The 20,146-nt window shown below is 30.6% G+C and overlaps 1 protein-coding gene across 3 annotated transcripts in view; it reads left to right on the top strand.

Moving 5' to 3' along the window:
• LOC140039990 (unconventional myosin-Va-like) overlaps positions 1–20,146 on the top strand; it is a 43,924-nt gene that overhangs the window by 14,141 nt on the left and 9,637 nt on the right. For 2 of the 3 annotated variants that reach the window (XM_072085591.1, XM_072085589.1), the window contains exons 6-25: positions 805–1,030; positions 2,029–2,136; positions 2,977–3,083; positions 5,259–5,390; positions 5,787–5,920; positions 6,053–6,134; positions 6,454–6,594; positions 7,119–7,328; positions 7,737–7,865; positions 8,682–8,735; positions 10,222–10,406; positions 10,724–10,835; positions 11,260–11,471; positions 11,692–11,998; positions 12,732–12,821; positions 13,506–13,730; positions 17,010–17,103; positions 17,326–17,612; positions 17,832–18,008; positions 18,217–18,548. In XM_072085591.1, the coding sequence (XP_071941692.1) occupies positions 805–1,030; positions 2,029–2,136; positions 2,977–3,083; positions 5,259–5,390; positions 5,787–5,920; positions 6,053–6,134; positions 6,454–6,594; positions 7,119–7,328; positions 7,737–7,865; positions 8,682–8,735; positions 10,222–10,406; positions 10,724–10,835; positions 11,260–11,471; positions 11,692–11,998; positions 12,732–12,821; positions 13,506–13,730; positions 17,010–17,103; positions 17,326–17,612; positions 17,832–18,008; positions 18,217–18,548 (3,344 nt within the window). The remainder of the gene's footprint in view (positions 1–804; positions 1,031–2,028; positions 2,137–2,976; positions 3,084–5,258; positions 5,391–5,786; positions 5,921–6,052; positions 6,135–6,453; positions 6,595–7,118; positions 7,329–7,736; positions 7,866–8,681; positions 8,736–10,221; positions 10,407–10,723; positions 10,836–11,259; positions 11,472–11,691; positions 11,999–12,731; positions 12,822–13,505; positions 13,731–17,009; positions 17,104–17,325; positions 17,613–17,831; positions 18,009–18,216; positions 18,549–20,146) is intronic. The other variant, XM_072085592.1, reaches the window with a different exon arrangement.

Here is a 20,146-nt window from a genome sequence, read left to right as displayed (position 1 = left end):
GGGGGAAAACCCTTTATTATATAGCCAGTATTCTATACTGCTGTACCCGCTGAGACTGCTGAGGCGATTAGCTTGTGAAGCTACAGTATTCTATACTGCTGTACCCGCCGAGACTGCTGAGGCGATTAGCTTGTGAAGCTACAGAATTCTAGAAATACTGAGCATCAATAGAAGAAATTAATCTCAAATATTAAAAAAAAAATTACATTCAAAAACATACGTGATACTCCTTAATATATCTTAATTTAAAGATTACATATGACCAATGACAATAACATAAAATCAACATAATGACTACATTAGTTAAACACGATTCAGATGCTATATACAGTAATGATTTGGATTTCTAGAAATTAAACATAAACTGCTATCTATAAAACGTGATTTATAGTATCTGGACTGTCTGCGTGATTATTGCATTGAAGTGGAATATCTTTGTCTTCTAATATATTTGAAACAAGTAGAAATAATTTAATCACAGCAGCATTACGTTTAATGTCATCTTAAGTATCAAGTCATTTTGTTTTTAAATCTTGCAATCAGTTTACTTTTTCTTTGTATAGTAATGTTATTGTATGTATTTTTATACATTACAGTTGGGACACTCCTATTCAGTACAATTTTTAGGGAAATAAACGATAGCCAATGTTTTAACACTACAGCCAACCCTGTATTTAGGGGTCACCCCTAATATTAGGATAATTTATTGGGTCCTGAAAGTGTCCTCTTAATATGGATTCTACTGTACAGTATTTCAAATAGATAAATTAACAAATTGAATTAAATAAAATTATTATATTGTAGTCAATTGGAAACGCCAAGACAACAAGGAACGACAACAGTAGTAGGTTCGGCAAGTACGTTGAGATTAGTTTTAACAAAATACATCACATAATTGGAGCGCACATGAGGACGTATTTACTGGAGAAAACAAGAGTTGTGTTCCAAGCATCGGAGGAAAGGAACTACCATATATTCTACCAATTATGCGCCAGCTCTGATTTACCAGAATTACAAGAGCTTCAATTAGGTATGAGCAAGGAATATATAACACAAGAATCTCCGCAAGGAACCTATAACACAAAAATCTCCTGTCTCAGTTTTCATTTAAAATATTGTACTGTTGAATCTCCCAATATTGGACTCTCTGAAAACGAGAAATTTCCAAATACCAAACTTTTCTCAAGGTTCAAATAGTCCCAAATTCATTTTTACCATTAAAAACACATTCCAAATACCAGACTTTCCGGAAAATCTGACATATTTGGTCAACCCAAAGGTGTCCAGTATTGAGAGATTTCTCTGTATTGTGTCAGAGTCACAAGGTCACACATTCTAGCCCACAATGCCTTTTGAAATGTTAGAAGTTTTGATTTTTTGGACGGCCGAGAGATTCTTGTGTTTATAGGTTCTTTGGTATGGGTAACCTAATCAACTACAAAACACAGAACATGAATAAAGTTACTCCCAAAAGTAAAATAATATAATGTTTGTCATTTTTGGTGCAACTGATTGACAGCATAACTTCCTTTTTATTGTACGAATTCTTTGAATTTATTTCATAGGAATTATTTGGAATAAAAAAAGGATGGTAATATCCTGTAGGAAGTGATTAAATTAATTCTTCAAATGGTGGCATAAACATTTATCTTTGTAATTATTTTAAACATCCTGGAGATAGGTTTACTAATTTATTTTTAATAATTAATAATTTTAGTAATGCATATTATTTTAACAGATTGATGTGTTAAATGATGAATGAAAAAAAGATAGGATTATGGAGTGTTATGAATTTGATTGATTGATATTATTAATAACATAATCAAATGTTAATTATGTAGCGTTTTCTTGATTTTTCTTGTACTCAACTGTTTTAAAACTTAGTTAAACATGTTGTTCAGTCAGTTTCTAAATAGTAAACACTTTTATTCTGTATATTGAATACTGTACATCATTTTCAAGTACTAACAAATATAAAATAGATGATTTATGTATAAATTAATGTTTGTAACTGTTTGTTATTCATAGGGCATCCAGATGAATTTTTTTATACGAATCAGGGAGAAGCTCCAGAGGTGGTTGGCATCAATGATAGGGATGATTTAGAAGAAACTAGAGATGCGTTTCAACTTGTTGGTAAATCAAGCATTCTCTTCTTTTCTCCTTTTTTTCTTTTATTTCTCTCCTTCTAATTAAAGTCTCTCAATTCTTTTTGAGTCAGTAATGCAAAAATTTATCTGGTACTTAGTAATGGATTCTAAAAGTTTTTCTAATAAGGGAATTCCAAAACTAGTCAAATATCGGATGTGATCCTAGTTTTTAATAGAAACATTGTGTACATCAATTTATTATGAACACATTTATTATGAATAAAAACTATTCATAGTTATTATTCATTGTCATTATCTAAAACATATGTAATGATCAGCCATTTCCTTATGATCTACAAGCAGACACACATTGCAATGTAATATGGCACATTTAGTTTTGATTGCAAAATCATTCTGTAACTAGTGAACCATATCAAATTAAAGATTAAGATCAAATTATAAATACAAACAGATGAATTTGTAGTTACTCAAATGTCACTATTGATTCTAAAATATTTATCAGAAGAGAAAAATATGATTTTTTTTGTATATGTGAATTTTATGTAATCAAAAGTGGAGTTATATTGCAAAATACTAGAAATTAGACAACATTTGGAAAATTATGGATTTGTAAAATCTCAAACAATATATATTGTTTTTAGATTAAAAAAGGTTCCCAATGGAAATAAGCTAAAACGCTCATGGACTATCCTTGAAATTCTTTCCTAAATGTACTGTATATTATTTTTAATGTCAGTAATTAATGTTATTACTTTTGTATGTATTTTATAATTATTTTCCAAATCAAATCAAATCATACAGCATAACTGATTACCCATTGCCACTTCAGTATAACATTTAAAAATTGTTTATTATTATATTAAAGGAATAAGTGAAGAAACGCAGATGTCCATATTTCGTGTAGTAGCAGCTGTTTTGCATTTCGGCAATGTAGAAGTGAAACCTGAACGAGGTGATAACAGCTCTATTGAGGTGAGAATAAAATGATCATTGTGCTATTAACACAATTATATGAAACAGTATTATAATATTGCTCTAAATAGTCATTTCTAATGTATAAGAAAAGGCCTAATACATTGATTGCAATGCTGAAAGCACATTGTTCATTCTAGATGTCTTTATATTTATGCTTTGAATGCACATTGAAGCATGTTATGGAGAAAGCATGTTGGCCATACTTAAGCATGCAGACTTAATAAACTTGCATGTCTATAGTAAGCTATGTATGGCATGAATATAATGTGTATGCTAAAAACAAAGTAAGGATGTGATAGAAAGCAGAGTGACATTCTCCCTGATAATGAGTAATGGTAGGCCTAAAGCTCTGTCTACACTATCAGTTTGACAACAAAGTGGGATATGCCCAAATATTTTAGTGATATGACATCATTGTGTCCATATATCGGCACATGTTTTTGTCACATAAAGTTTGATAGTGTAGGCAGAGATTAAATAAGAATGTACGTCCCTGGTAAGAATGTATGGCCTAATTAAAAAATGGACTATAGGTAAGAATATATGGACTAAGTAACAATGTACCAGCCCAAGTGATAATATATAAGCTTATTGCATGTGCCCTTCCTCTGTATCATGACCCAGGTCAACTAAACATGTCATTTTAATTTGTAGCTGGATTCTGATACAAGGTGTTTCTTGGAGGCAAGTGGTTCACTAATCACCCGCTAATTACTTGCATTTTAATCACCCTTTCCTTTGCTTGTAGATAGCAATAAAAACATTCTTTTTGGTCACCTTTTAGATTTATAAAATTTGCATTTTTAAGCCACATTTTCTTAGGTTAGTTTGAGCTTTTTTCTTTTCAATCTTTTTACATAAATTCACAACATTTATTTCAAATCATAATACATTACAAGATGATAGTTTAACCTTTAAATGTTTGAGTCTTTATTTACACATTAGTATAAGAGGAATTCATCACATTTTCACAGACTGTCATCATAAGAAATGTATTTATTAACACACAATCAATCAACTGTTTATTATTGTTTAATGAGAGTAATATCTGACACTTTCAATTATAATATTCTATGACATTATCAGCACTTCATGTTTGGCTTTAGCTACCTAATAGTGCTGTAGGTTTTGTTTACGCAGCAACATTACACAGAGACCTTTATAAACAATTTATTGTACAATCTGCAATTTTTAAAAAAGAACATTTTTGTTTTGATATTTGATGTTTTTGATTTACATGTAATGAATTTGGCTTATTATGCTTTAAAGTGAAAAACAGAACATTTTCAATAGATTACATTGAAGTAGTAACATTTTACTTTGCAACTTAGTTATTTAAAAATTAATATAAAAGTCTATAATATATATAACATATATATTTCTATAGGATAAGAATTAAAGGTGACCAACGTCTCTTCAGGAATATTTTTGATTTGAAATAGCTTGTTGTTGCTACAGTACTATTGTTTAATCCATATATTACACATTTTATCTTTGCTTTGGACATTAATATTGAATGTAATGAATCAGAATTAAACCTTAATGTAAATATTAAATCTGTTTTATGAATCTCAATTCAACTTTTCTATAAATTGAATTCACTGCATTTTAATTTCCTTTCATTGATTATGTACGACAATGATGTTACCATGGAAATATTTTATTCTAATTAAGAATGAATTTTAACGGAAGCTCAGTGTGCTTAACATACCAATACACATAAGCATGACATTAATAACATAAATAAAAACACCTACAGTCTGCCAGATAGATTTAGGTGCACCCAACAATTTTAGTACAGTCTTTATCTTCACAAATAAGCTAGGTGATCTGATACTTAAGTGTGTACTTAAATTATTTTATTTCTTCATCACCATCAATACATATCAAGTCAAATATTATTTTAATAAATAAAAATAAATTGATGTGCAGTTGTTTGCTGTGATTGCCAACGACTAATATGTTGTTTTGCTAGGATAGATTGAGGGAAAATAGTTTATTATTTTTATGAAGGTAAATTGGTTGAGGTAGGTGAGGAATGTCAACATGCATGTTGTTTTATGTTATTTTCTGCCATGTAAACATCTATACTTTCTTCAGGATAGATTTTTTACATTTTGTCTTCATTTATTGCAATATTTTTTAATTTAAAATAATGTTTGTGTTTTTCAGAGGGACAATGAAAATATTGGGGTGTTGTGTAAACTACTTGGCATTGAAGAAGGTCAGATGAGAAAGTGGTTAGTGAATCGTAAGATAGTGACGGTTAGAGAAGTGCTGACCAAACCGTTACCCTACCAACAGGTTAGCATTGGTTTATATTGCCTCCTGCTTCGTCTTCTCAAGTCTATCTATGTTTTTTTCTCATCGGTTATTTGTTGATGTTTTCTTTCTGTTCAGACGCTGAGGTACAGTAAAGCATGCCTCTTTTCATACATTCTTTTCGTCTTCTTTATCATCATCATCATTATGAAATTTTGATTTACGACAACTGACTACCTAGGTCATGTCAATTCACAGTCACTGTAAAGTTGGGATGTGCTTCCTCGTCCCCACTTCAAGACCGTTTTGGTGGTTTGCGATGACCAATGACACATCAATTGATATAACCTAACTTGCTCCTAGGTTGTTAATTGGCAAATCTAAAGCTGCCTATTTTCCTGCTATACTACTAACAATATGTTGTAATATTTGTTGCAGGCATTAAATGGGCGTGATGCATTAGCAAAACACATTTATGCTCAATTATTCAAGTGGATTGTGAAACAAGTAAATAAAGCTCTTGTACCGACAACGAAAGCACACAACTTTATTGGCGTACTTGATATTTATGGGTAGGTTCTTTTCTATCTAGATTTATAAAGTTAAAGAAATGAGTTAATACTTTTTGTAGTGGTGTTACAGCTAGTCTCCATTCTCAAAATTGCATATTAAATTTTGTTTTTTTCTTTTAAATTTGTGTGTAGGTTTGAAATGTTTGCCATAAATAGCTTTGAGCAGTTTTGCATAAATTATGCAAATGAGAAGTTACAGCAACAATTTACGCAGGTAACGATAACATATTTAATAAGTTCTGAAATAATATTGCTTAATCTTTATATTAGGATATTCCAAATAGAGTCTAAATTAATATTCAACATTTTAAGTTTTAATATTTGTTTCAAATGTTTTCAAATATAGTGATTGTACTGAGGAAGGATTAGTGTTACCTGAAAGCTCTTTAGCTTTTTGCTTATTTTAGTTGTACCTCCATTTAGATGCAACCACTCAAGAAATTTTATTGGTCCATTTAAAATGGAAATTCACTTTGCTTTGTATAGTTAAAACCATGATATTTATTTTACCTTTATTTCAATATCCCTTTTAGCATGTTTTCAAATTGGAGCAAGAGGAATATATCCGTGAGAAAATAGAATGGAACATGATTGATTTTTATGACAACCAGCCATGTATAGATCTTATTGAAAACAAACTGGGAATACTGGATCTGTTGGATGAGGAATGCATGGTAGGTGCCATTGAAAAAGATTACAATTTATACTAAAATACATTTTAATTAATTATATACTCATACGAGTAAATTAAAAAAAAAATAGACAAAACACAATTTTCTGTCTCTTTTGGAGAAACCCTTGTATTATTTCATCTGAATTTTACACTAAAATACATTTGAATTAATCATGTTGGTGCTAAAATTAACATTACAATTGTCATAGTAAATGGCTATATTATAAATTATTCAATTAAGAACAATTACATCAATACGATTTAGCAACAAACATGGCATATTTTAGTTATTGCCTTAAAAGCACATAACTGGATACAAGAGTTACATTTGAGTTGGTTTAACCAATAAAATAATTATATTGTAAATAATGCTTATCAATATCATACGTAAAAGACAAAAAAATGGACACAAGAGAAGTTAAATTAGAGTTGGTTTAACTACTAAAATAAGGCTAAATTGATTGTAACTTATATCAATAGATTTGAAATAAGCAAACACATAAAAAAACATCTGTTTATTTTCAGGTACCTAAAGGCAATGATGACAACTGGTGTCAGAAATTATACTCTCAACATGTTAACAAATCCAAGCATTTCACGAAGCCTAGAACGTCTAACAGTTCGTACGTTGTGCATCATTTTGCTGACAAGGTTGAATACACAGCAGAAGGCTTTGTGGAAAAGAATAGGGACAACGTCAATGATGAACATCTCAATATTCTCCGTGCAAGTCAGGTAATATTATACATTGGATTACGATAGAAGGACAGTAATATTTTTGAATCCATTTTTTTGGTGTTTTTTCTACTCAGTAAAATTAAGATTTTTGTAAAGATAGTTGTTTTTTTAACTGAGTAAGACATATAATATATATAATTTCTCGTAGTTTTGAAGGACAATATTTATCAAGCTCATCATAAGTTTTTATGTGTTTCTTTTTTTATCTCTAAATTTCCTTTTTTATTGTGTTTATGTTTTCATTTTTTAAGATGATGAATAAAGAATATTTTATTTTAAAAATGGGGTGGGATTTGTTACATTCTGTTTCATCTCTGATCTCAATTTTTATTTGCTTCGAGACAATCTACTAATTGTTAAAAGCAATATATAAATTAGAAAATTGATTTTTATTTTTCTATGTAGTATGAGTTTGTAGCAGACTTATTTAGAGACAAGAACACAAAAGCAGTTGACCCAAAGAGATCTGCAATAAAACCAATGACCCCAGCTGTGAGGACGCAGAAACAATTCAAAAAATCTGTTGGTTCCCAGGTAAGTGACGATAAAGACATTCGTCCTGCTCAATACAGATAATCTCTCGGCTCATCGGATTAAAGACATTCGTCCCGCTCAATACAGATAATCTCTCGGCTCATCGGATTAAAGACATTCGTCCTGCTCAATACAGATAATCTCCAACATAGACAATCTGTAAATTAATGACCAAATGACTAAATTATACTAAAAGTCTTAGATTAAGTTGGTAGAACATATATGCATCTTACTTAAGACTGTACTTAAGAGATGAGACATTCAAGTATTCATCAATATAGTGACAGCCATTCATTACTATATTGATTACATATTGTATTCATATGCTAACATGCATTCATTTCTCATAATTTTTTAAAACCATTTGTTTATTTGCAATTCCCAATGTTATGCATTTTATTAATAATACTTTTCTCATTTTTGTTTAAATATTAAATTTATTTTATTTGGTATCCTTTATCCTACATTTTATCATTGTCATATTGTATTTGTATGCTAGCAAAGAATCATATAATTAAGTATTCCTGCAAAATAAAAAAAACCACATTTTTGGAGCAGTAATTGATCTCAATGCATAATGACGTAACTAAAAGACAAAATGATTTGTAATAGTAGGTCTTCACAAAATTGGTTTCTCATTTAAGAAATATGTTTACTTTGAGGCTGAGAGTAGACCTGAATTCTTAGTATTTAGCTTAAAACTGAGCATTTTCAATTGATTTCAAAAAGAGAGTGAAATTAAGTTCGTTCTAATACTAATTTCTGGAATGGTGACAATATTTTGTCACTTTACTTAAATAATTGTGTGGTTTCCAGCTTCAGGATTCTAAAAGCAAATCAAAAGAAATGAAGAAATCGGTCGGAAGTCAGGTTGGTATCCATGGTAACAACCTATAAACAAAATGCAAACAAATTGGCATATACAGTATATCATGGTTAGCGGGAAAAATAATATGTTTGCTATGATTCTTTTATAGCTTAGTCTTTGATAACTTGCATGTACTCTTTGCACATTATACAGTACACCCGGCAAAATATAATAATACTGTATACTGAATTTGATGTGTTTAAGATTTGTCAGTTAGTAATTTGTAGTTCCTATTTATCACAAACTTAACCTTAATTAACAAAGTGTGAACACTATTTATACTAACATACAACATATTCACTAATATCAATAGGTTAATAACACAATAGATCAATTGTCCATTCAAGTGTTAAGCAATATATAGCGTATAGAACATCAACAGATGCTTACAATTGTGATAGGTTCAGCATCTACCGCAATCCCTGAATGGAGGGTGGTTGCAGAGGGTATTACGTCACCAACTCTAATTGTAAGCATCTTGTTGCCCTCTGTTGTTTCATATTTGTACAAATGAATATTTAGTAAGTACTTTAAATCACATAAATAAATCAAGATTTCCTGGAGATCATCATCATCATAATATTTAGTAGTCAATTTCTACTTTATTCTGCCATAGCTTTATATTCTTTATGAAAAAATATATTGAGTGCATACTTAAGCAACCCGAATGGTAGCAGTACTTAGGACAAGAAAAATTCCTATTTTATACATTTTTTAAAGTTATGCTTTTGATACAAAAAAAGTTATGCTTTTGATACAAAATAATAATTTAAAATGCTTATTGAACCATTTAAAAAATGTATATCTTATGAGGCTCATCTAATACTATACTTGTTTCATTTGATGTGACATACATGTGTATTTTCTAAATCATGAATCACAGGTGGTGTATATTGATACAGGTATTCATTGTGTTCACAGGTGTCAATGTCATTGTAGAATCGATGTTAATGAGTATATAATTTAACAGGTGGTGGAGATTTCACAGTTAATTTAAGATCATTATATACAGTGATCTACATACACAGGTGGTGGTTTGTGATTGTCCTAGCGTTAAACTCACACACAACCTCTAGCACTCACGTTTAAAGAGGCTGTGGAATGAAGCTTAAGTGTAGTAAGATAATGGATGGAAAGGCTAGCGTTAGGTTAGATGCTGTATAGCATGGGATAACTTGCTTGCCTGCCCATGGTTGTGGCTACAAATAAATAGGAAAAAATGACACACAGTAGTTAGCATGGTTGTAGTTGTACTGTAAATGGTGAGTTACCTGGTTGATAATGATATATACTGCAAACAAATTGCATGAGGTAATTTTAAGGTGAGGTGAAAAAGAATTTGGTTATAGATAAAATAAAGTGTATAGTAACTGTACAGTGAACCCAAGACACAGTTGACTTTGATTTTAGCTAGCAAGTTAAGATGTTATATTATTTTATCATAATATAATAATATTTATCATATTTTAAAATGCTTTTTTGTTCTAGTTCCGAGATTCTTTAAAGATTTTGATGACCAAACTAAACAGTACAACTCCTCATTATGTGAGATGCATTAAACCAAATGATTTGAAAGAATCGTTCTGTTATGAACCCAAGAGGGCGGTAGAACAACTAAGAGCTTGCGGTGTGTTGGAAACGATCAGAATCAGTGCCGCAGGATTTCCATCAAGGTGAACATACTTTTAATATTGTTATATGACATATCTTCTTGTTAAATTATAAAAACAATGAATTCTATTAGTTTGTTCCTTAGGCCCATTTTAGGGTATATCAGTCGCTTGGAACCATTATTGCATCTAACAGACTCATAAATATTTATGAAGTGGCTTTTCTTTCTGTTTCTGTTCAAATAATTGACAATTCTGGTTGGGTTTCTGTTGAAAATTTGCTCTGATTATTGCATTATGGGAGTATGTTTCAAGAGGAATATGATAATGAGATAAAATTTGTTACAAAGGGCAGAGTAACATGATTTTGTATATTACAGGTGGACTTATCCAGAGTTTTTCTCAAGATACCGAGTTCTTATGATAAAGAAAGAAGCAAATAGGAATAATATGCGAGGAAGTGCAGAGAAAACTCTAACAAGATTAATAACAGTAAGTTTGTCATTGCTAGAATAATGAAAAGCAAAACAATAGAATACAAGGGTTAGTGTTGCCCGAAAGCTCTGCTAACTTTTCTGGCTGTTTTACTTTATTGTTTTGATTTAGCTTCTCGCATTTGTTTTTTGTATCTCCATTGTCGAGATCCAGCCACTGATACCCACAACATTTTAAATTTTTCAGTAATTTGCCTTTGGATTTATGAATATATATTGATAGATTACAGAATGTATTTTAAATGGAGAGAAGCACTACATGTATATCAACGGGTAATTATTGGTCTTCTCTCCTCTAACTGCTTTTATTAGTAATAGTAACCCAAAAAATTGTTCAATTCAGTTGATTAATTCAGCACAATAAAGAAACCAACATTGTTTAACGATAATAAAAAATAACTTTTTTAATTTTCCTAACCTAGAATCCTGACAAATATCAGTTTGGAAAGACAAAGATTTTCTTCCGTGCGGGACAAGTTGCTTACATGGAGAAATTGAGAGCAGACCTGTTAAAGAAGGCTTGTGTACGTATGCAGAAGACAGTACGTGGATATTTACAACGAAAGCGTTATAAGCGGTTGAAGGCAGCTACTGTTGTTTTACAGAAACATATTCGAGCCACAAATGCAAGAAGGTGATTTAAACATATTTTTTTTTAAATAAGAGATTGATAATTTTTTTTGTTTATATCTGAAACAAAGTATGTGATCAACTTGGTAAAGTGCTATATAAGCAATTATTATTATTATTTTATTGATCGTTAATATTCTATTTAGTATTATAGATTCTTGGCTTTTATTAAATATAAAAAAAATTAAGCAAGGAACAATAAAATTCACAATTTTGTTTTATAGATTGGTGAAATTCATGCGAAGAACTAAAGCAACTATACGTCTACAGAAAGCATGGCGGCGTTACAGGCAGCGCAAGGCTTACTTACATATCAGGAGGGCGGTCGTTACCATCCAAGCTTTCACTCGTGGTATGTACGGTCGTCGTTATTACAAAGAAGTACTACGGGAAGCACGAGCCACAACGATACAAAGATACACAAGAGGATTGCTTGCCAGGAGATCTTATCAAAAAGCACGCAAAGCGATTATATTATTACAATGTTGTACAAGAAGAATGTATGCAAAGAGAGAATTGAAACAACTTAAGGTATCTGTATTTTTCCTTTTTTTATATTCAACATATCATTCTACATTTGTTTTTATTGTTCGTAGGAGTTGAGACAAAGCACTTTAATTGGATTTGCAATTTACTTAACTTAAATTTCACATGGTTTTAGACATAATACATTTATTGACATTCCAAATTATGGTGGTGATGTGCTGTAGTAAGGCAGACTTCAAAAAGTCTTCTATAAGAAGTCTAATCGTAGGAGGTTTCTGATATTCTAAGTCAATCCTGTGTCTCCCGCCAAGAGTGCAAATTTGTAGATTAATTTTGATATGGGAAAAAAACATATTGTATCATTTTTTAGGCTCTTCTGCTAGGCCACTTCTGGGAATTCATATTATATAATAATATTAATAACAAGGTGCGGATAACTAATAATAGTATGAATATTTAGAGGCATTCTTAATACCAGCCAGTCATATATATAGAGCGTTCTATAGTATTTTTATTTATTAACGCCCTCTATGCTTTCACAAATTCTCCTGATATTTCACTTTTTTCAAGTTAGGTGATTTTTCTAGTAAGGTGTTCAAAACAGAGATATTTTCTTTTCTTGTTGACAACAACCTTTTCATTTTACAGTAATAGACATAAAATTGTTTGTAACATTTCAATTGTCAACTTGCCCATTCAAGCGTATAAAAGGCATTCAAAATTGTCACTTGTTCACTGAAGCATATCAACACATTGAAATAATTCACTTTTCTTATAGATTGAAGCCAAGTCTGTTGAACATTTTAAGAAACTAAATATAGGAATGGAAAATAAAATCATTGAACTTCAACAGAAACTTAATCAACAGGTAGGTGCTATAAAGTTTCCAAACCAAATATTGTAAGAGTTATCTTGAACTTTGTATTACCATAGAGATCTCTATGGTATTACCAGGGTGTTGTTAACAACTCCCTTGTATTACCATAGAGATCTCTATGGTATTACCAGGGTGTTGTTAACAACTCCCTTGTATTACCATAGAGATCTCTATGGTATTACCAGGGTGTTGTTAACAACTCCCTTGTATTACCATAGAGATCTCTATGGTATTACCAGGGTGTTGTTAACAACTCCCTTGTATTACCATAGAGATCTTTATGGTATTACCAGGGTGTTGTTAACAACTCCCTTGTATTACCATAGAGATCTCTATGGTATTACCAGGGTGTTGTTAACAAGTCCCTGGTAATACCATAGAGATCTCTATGGTATTACCCGGGTGTTGTTAACAACTCCCTGGTATTAGCATGAGATACTGTATTCTACTCAGGGACATCTCTGCTTCTTCCATTATATTAGCTTCTTTTTATTTATTTTTAAGAGTAAATTAAAACTACATAATATATTCATATTTCTACTTTTGTTTGCAATAAATATATTTTAAATTATGTTATTCAAATCAGGATTGAAAACTAAAAAACGGATAGTAGAATACTGAAATTAATTTTCTGTTTTCTCCCCATTAATTGATAATATATGTTTATTTTTCTAGGCAAAGGTGTCATCAATGAATAAAGAAAAAGAGGAAGTTATAATAAAACTAGAAACAAAAGTTAAAGAAATGGAAAGCCGCGGAGGAGAAGTTGACGTGCTGCAGAAAAAGAAGGTAGAGATGGAAGACGAACTTACAAAGTTGAGACGCGAGTTAGACGAGACGAGAACCGAAAGAGACAAACTCTTATTAGATATGAAAGCTGCACAAGAACAGTTTAATCAGGTGAAGCCTTATTTTAGATTAGATAGTAGACAGGTTTACAGAATGTACTTAAGTTTTGCCAAGATCATGGCAACAGTCTTACAACACCTTGATAAGGATTAGTAACCTCATTTCTCATTCCTTTATTTTAATGATATTTTAGCATGGAAACTAAAGTAGTTTGTACAATAATAAAAAGAACACCTTGTATCATTCCATCCAAATTGCCTTTCAAAAATCCCTTTCCTGTTTAATACTTCTGCAGTAGTTAGCTACTAATTGTTGACTATATATATATATTGTTTTAATGTGCAAAACTTTCATTTAAAGGTGCTATTTTATATATTTTTATATATTTTATTATTAACATAACTTATATTTCAGCTAATAACATTCCATTTAGGGTTGTGCGTATATTAACAATATACTAATAGCAGTTGTGGTGTCTTCATAAGCTAATCTTGAAACAAAATTTGCTGCCAGGCTAATATTATATAATGTGATGCGAGAGCGTTTTTATGAGGTTGTGACATGATATTTTGTGTTGAGTGGTTGATAACTTGAGTGATTCTGTAAATCTCACCTCAATGTTTCCGTCTTCCATATGTCCATGATAGCTAGTCATAGGCTTATCCAGGTGCGGCCTACGTGGCTTGGCTCCTCTATCTTCTAAATTTGTTTAAGTATATTGCAAAACATTAAATTCAGCATATTATTTGACATTTCAATGGAAAAAAAAAATGCTCAAAAAAAAAAAATCACACCCTACAATTGCACCGCTGAAATCATTTATATATCTATGCAAAGCTGTTTATATTTTATATATTAGATTTACACTTTTTCAATATTGGACACCAATCAACTGGGTCTGAATTGATGATTCAATTACTTTAGTTGGGAGGAGTTCCTTTGAGATCCTTTGGACAATTTTATTTAAATGTTGGGAGAATTTGTGGATTTCAGAGTATTATACAGAGTTTGAGACTGCATTATTACAGCAATATTTATATAAAATATATACATAATATGCCATATCATATTTTCACAAATTTATCTATCTATTATAAATATTCAGTTTACATAATAAATTGATATTAATACTAATATATAATAATTAAATTATATTAAAACTGAATTAATACATAAACAATGTGAAAAGTATTACAAAACTAACATACTAATATTCATTCTAATATCACAGCTTAAAAATAACATACATACATTGAATGCAATAATACTATTATTGGTAGGCTGTATATTACAAATTCAATAATAAAGTAACTTTTATTGATATTTGTGTATTGTTCACTAATACATTCACAGTGCTAGTATACTAACAATCACTACGTTTTTATCATTAATAAGCCAGTTATATACCAAACTAACTTACTAATAACTCCTGTACAATCCCACTTTGCCACATCCAGTGTTAAATAGAGCATAAGCCACCAAGTTCGGGCAAATGTACTTAGTTCTCTATACTCAATCAAACAGTAATACATTTTAATTATAAATATATTTAGTTTAATTAATATAATCTATATAATATATATTTAATTAAGTATAAAACACATAAACTTTTTAAAATATTACCATTTTTAAAAATAGAAACCATAAAATTATTACTTATTTTGCATTCAGCTTAAAACTTTTAAAATCATGAAATGTAAATAAAGTGCAGGCATTTTTATAGTATTTCAAACAAGTAGAAATAATTAGTGAATTTACACAAATAGTATGTTTAAAATTAGGAAACAATTTTTCACAGTAATTTCATATTTCTTTCTAAAATGTGCAATATGAAGACTTCATTAGTTACATACCTTGTAAACATACTGTATTTACATTTTATGTAATATTAAAAGTTTATCGTTATCTCCACTAAAGCCCTGTCTACACTATCAAACAAAAAAGTGTGATCTGCCCATATATGGTAATGATATGCATAAATATGGTAGAGATATAAGATCATCGTGTCCATATATAAACACATCACATTTTTTTGTCACATAAAGTTTGGTAGTGTAGACAGACCTTTAGGAAGGTATATTTTCACCTGTTATTTGTTGTCCAATTTACAAGATATCTCACAAAGTTCTTGGCCTAATCTTTACGGGTATTCCTAGGCCTGTGGAACAATCATTAGTGCTTGGTCTAGATACTGTCTTGTTTATTTGTTTATGTTTTGTTTGTTATGTGGTCTGTCTTTGTTTATCCTGACCCTTTGTTTTAAAATTAGAACATTATGTTTTATTATTAATTAATACTGTACTGTCTCAGCCGAGAAGAGTGACATCATTGTAATTTCACTCTTCCTTGGTCTCAGTCTAAGTCCATCCACCAAGTTATTTTCATCTTATTTTATGAAAATGTTGGTCCTTACCTTATACTAGAGTCAGTACAATATTTAAAAAATATAATTATTTTATCAAATTATTAGTTTTTAATTCTGTTGGCAATAAAGGATGCAAGGACAGACCATCTTGTTTTTATCTTGTTTTTTGTTTGTTTTCCACATTGTTGTCATTTTGAAATTAATTTTCAACAGAAGAAGGTGTCATCAATTAATTATAATTGATCATTTATCAAAATCAACGTTATCATTATTGTCATTGTTGAGACTTACTTGAGTCTTGTTTTACCTTTACAGGACTGAAATGTTTTACCAGTATTCAGTATTTATCATTATACTTATCCACTCTTGGAGTTTATTGCAGGAAATTATTGAGAGGATCAAAGTTGAGATTTTTTGTGTTGTGTGTGATTGGAAATACATTGGATAGTTGATTGCGAGCTTATATGAGATTGTTTGTGTGTGATTGGAAATACATTGGATAGTCGATTGCGAGCTTATATGAGATTATTTGTGTGTGATTGGAAATACATTGGATAGTTGATTGCGAGCTTATATGAGATTGTTTGTGTGTGATTGGAAATACATTGGATAGTTGATTGCGAGCTTATATGAGATTGTTTGTGTGTGATTGGAAATACATTGGATAGTTGATTGCGAGCTTATATGAGATTGTTTGTTTGTGATTGGAGAAGATATTTGTTGTATGCGAGCTATTATTAGTACTTTGCTACAATTATATTTAATAAGTCAACTGCATTTGGAAAATGTATATGCTACGCACAACTCAAAAACTTCACAGGGAATGGGAACTAATCATTGATCGTTAATGATGAATACAGTGAAAAATTGTCAATTTTGAATTTTTTTCTAAATCAAATGTGTTTTCCATTGTTTAAAGAAATTGATCTACAACTCTTGTTAATTTTTTTTTTTTTTTTTATTAGGAGAAAAAATTATTAGAAGCAGAAAGTGAGAAGTTAAGGAAAGATGTTCTTGAAAAAGAAAATATACTTAAAGAACAAGGCGAGAGAATGGAAGGTACGTACCAATGTCACTAACAGTGTTAAATTATATACATATCTACACACATACAGTATGCTTTCTAAATATGGTAGTGATATGCCCAAATATGTTAGTGTTTTGACATCATCATGTCCATATATGGGCACATCACATTTTTTGTCACATAAAGTCACAAAGCTATAGAGAAATTAAAATTAGGAAACATGGTAAACATTAGACAAATTGATATTATTTTAGGTGAAATTAAAAAACAAGTTGAAGATGAAACTGCGGGTCTTCGTAAAGATCTAGAAGATGAACGATACAATCATCAAAAACTGGTACAAGATTACACGCGGCTAGAACAACGAAAACAAAACCTGGAAGATGAAGTGAAAAGTTTAGAAACGGAAGTAAAAACGATAGAATCGCATCCAGTAGAAAGGCAAATTGTGATAGATGTGAAGGAGGGAAGTGAATCTGGGTATGGTACGCTAAGCACTACTGATTTAGATGACACCGACACTGTAGATAGAGAAATTGAGGTATGTTTTTTTTCAGTTCACAGCCAACAGAGATTTAAAAAAAAATTCCACTAGCAGGCGGAGATAAACAAAAATAATTTATACAAATATTTATGCATGAGCACAGCATTTTATTATTTATTTCTTATTAATTTATTTACACTTACACAATTAAATTTTAGCTCAAATTTTATCAAGTTGTCATACATTTTTAAACCTAAAATAATTGTATCATTTTAGGAACAAGGCGAAGAAAAGGCCAGTATGGATATGAGTATCTTCTTAAAATTGCAAAAACGATTAAAAGATTTAGAAAAAGAAAAGAAGCAGTTAGAGGTTGATTTAGAAAAGAAGGATGATGTTAACAAAGAGCGTTCCAATGGTTTAGAGAAAGAAATTCACACCACAAACCTACAGGTAAATTCTTTTGGCTGAAACATTTAGCTTTTGGTCATGAGTGATATAACAACAAAGAGGTTGAGATCGGTAATAATAATTTTATTTATTTGTTCAACATAACATCAATGAAGCTCTATAAAGCATAAGCCAGAAGAAGACCCAGAAAAATAATATTTTGAAACCGAGGACACTTTTCATTATTATTTAAAATGAATTACATTTACAGATGCAGCGACTAAAAGAAGATAATAATAAACTAAGAGAAGAAGTAGAAATGTACAAAGAGTCTTTAGAAAAAGCATCTGAAGGTGATGGATCTCAAGTCATCAAAGTCTTCAACCAGCAGATTGAAGTATTGAATCTTGAAAATGAAAAACATCGTGATGAAATCATTAAATTAAAGACTGAGCAAATAGTTCATCGAGAAGTGGCCACACCAGATGTCGTGGACGCTGGAACTAACACTGACCGTCAGTTGTATGTGGACCAAGCAGCTGAAGATTTGAATAAAGATGGTGACTTGGAGATGGCGTACCAGTCGTTGAAAATGACCAATCAGTAAGTGTTTACAGAATACTGTTAGTTATTGGTCCAAACTATTTTTTGTTGTTGACAAGCTCAAACAGTACAAAATATAAAAAATACAAAAATATTGGTGGTAGGTATATGCGCGTGGTGGTGTGTGTATGCGTAGTGATATATTGAGGGTTTGTATAAATGTTAACAGCAAATTACTGATGACAACTTGGTAGGTTATATTTTGTTTCATTTTAACTGTTTTATAAGAAGCATATTTTGTTATCCATTCATTCTTCATACAAAGAACTGAGATTATTCACTGGGTTATGGTAAAACTAAAATATTTAGTAAGTCATAAGAACAAACGCTGCCTCAAATAACTAATGAATTTCAATTGTACACATTAATGTATGTGAACAGTATGTATTTCAATTGTACACATTAATGTATGTGAACAGTATGTATTTCTAGATGTATGTATTCACAGGGAATAACAACTCCCTGGTATTCATACACAAATTTTGCTTGTCTCTGTGGATCAAATCAATTTATTTTTTTCTTAATAAAGTTGGATTGTATGATATTTATCTAGACTTCACAAAAATACAGCAATGCAAATTTTCTTCAGCAGTGGTTCTTTAGGTGTTTACTCAAAGAAAAATGAATATTACAGCATGAATTTAAATAAAAACTAAACTAAATATTGGTGTTTTTATTATTGCATGCAAAAAATGCATTTTGATATTGAAATATATTTAATATTTATATTATTATTATTATTTAACAAAGACGTAGTGTTGATATATTAAGTAAGCTAATAGGTATAAACCTAACTAATGTTCAATGTTGTTTTGTAAATATAAAAAGTTGTTTGTTGTATGTTAATGTATATTTACCTTTTCCCCAATAATCTCTTCCCCTCGCACTTTGAATGTACCTTCCTGTCTCAGTGACATTCCATGCCACTCTGTCACTTGTCACATTAATATCTTGTCACTTGTCCCATTTCTTCACATTTACATTTTCTTCTAACAATTTCAACATGAAAAAACCAGTTTCCATATATAAATGGACACCAAACCTTCTATCGCTCTCTATAAAATAGAAGTGAAATGTAAAATTTGGTTCTCACTTGGACGTAATGCAATGATGCAGGTACAATGCAAGTGAGTTGACCAATCCCAAGCAACAGTTTGGATGAGCCATCGCATCATGATTGGTCAAGTAACCATTTGTTACGTTGTGTCTAAGTTGGAACCAAGCTTAGTCTTCTCTCATCATATAACCCCTACTTGATTTATGTTTTTAATCATCCTTGCCAAATATTCACACTCTACTCTTATCCCCTGCTTCTCTACACCCTAGCTACCCTACACCCTAACTGCCCTATACCCTAACTGCCCTATATCCCTACTCAACCCCTAGTTACCCTACACCCTAGTTACCCTACACCCCTACTCACAACCTACTGTTAAATGTGTGTGTTTTTGTCCTGTTAGTTTAATCACAGCACTATCAGTCAGTCAGTCCAGCTTACATGACACTGTACATAAATACGGAGATCTAGCTGAAATACAAAATGATCTTTTGATTCAAAAATTGTGAGTAACCTCCACCTATTGGTTTACTCATCATCC

Source organism: Antedon mediterranea, chromosome 2 (assembly GCF_964355755.1).
Source record: "Antedon mediterranea chromosome 2, ecAntMedi1.1, whole genome shotgun sequence".
Taxonomy (NCBI): Eukaryota; Metazoa; Echinodermata; class Crinoidea; order Comatulida; family Antedonidae; genus Antedon; species Antedon mediterranea.
The sequence above is the reverse complement of the archived record's forward strand: the minus strand, read 5'-3'. Positions and strand labels throughout refer to the sequence as shown.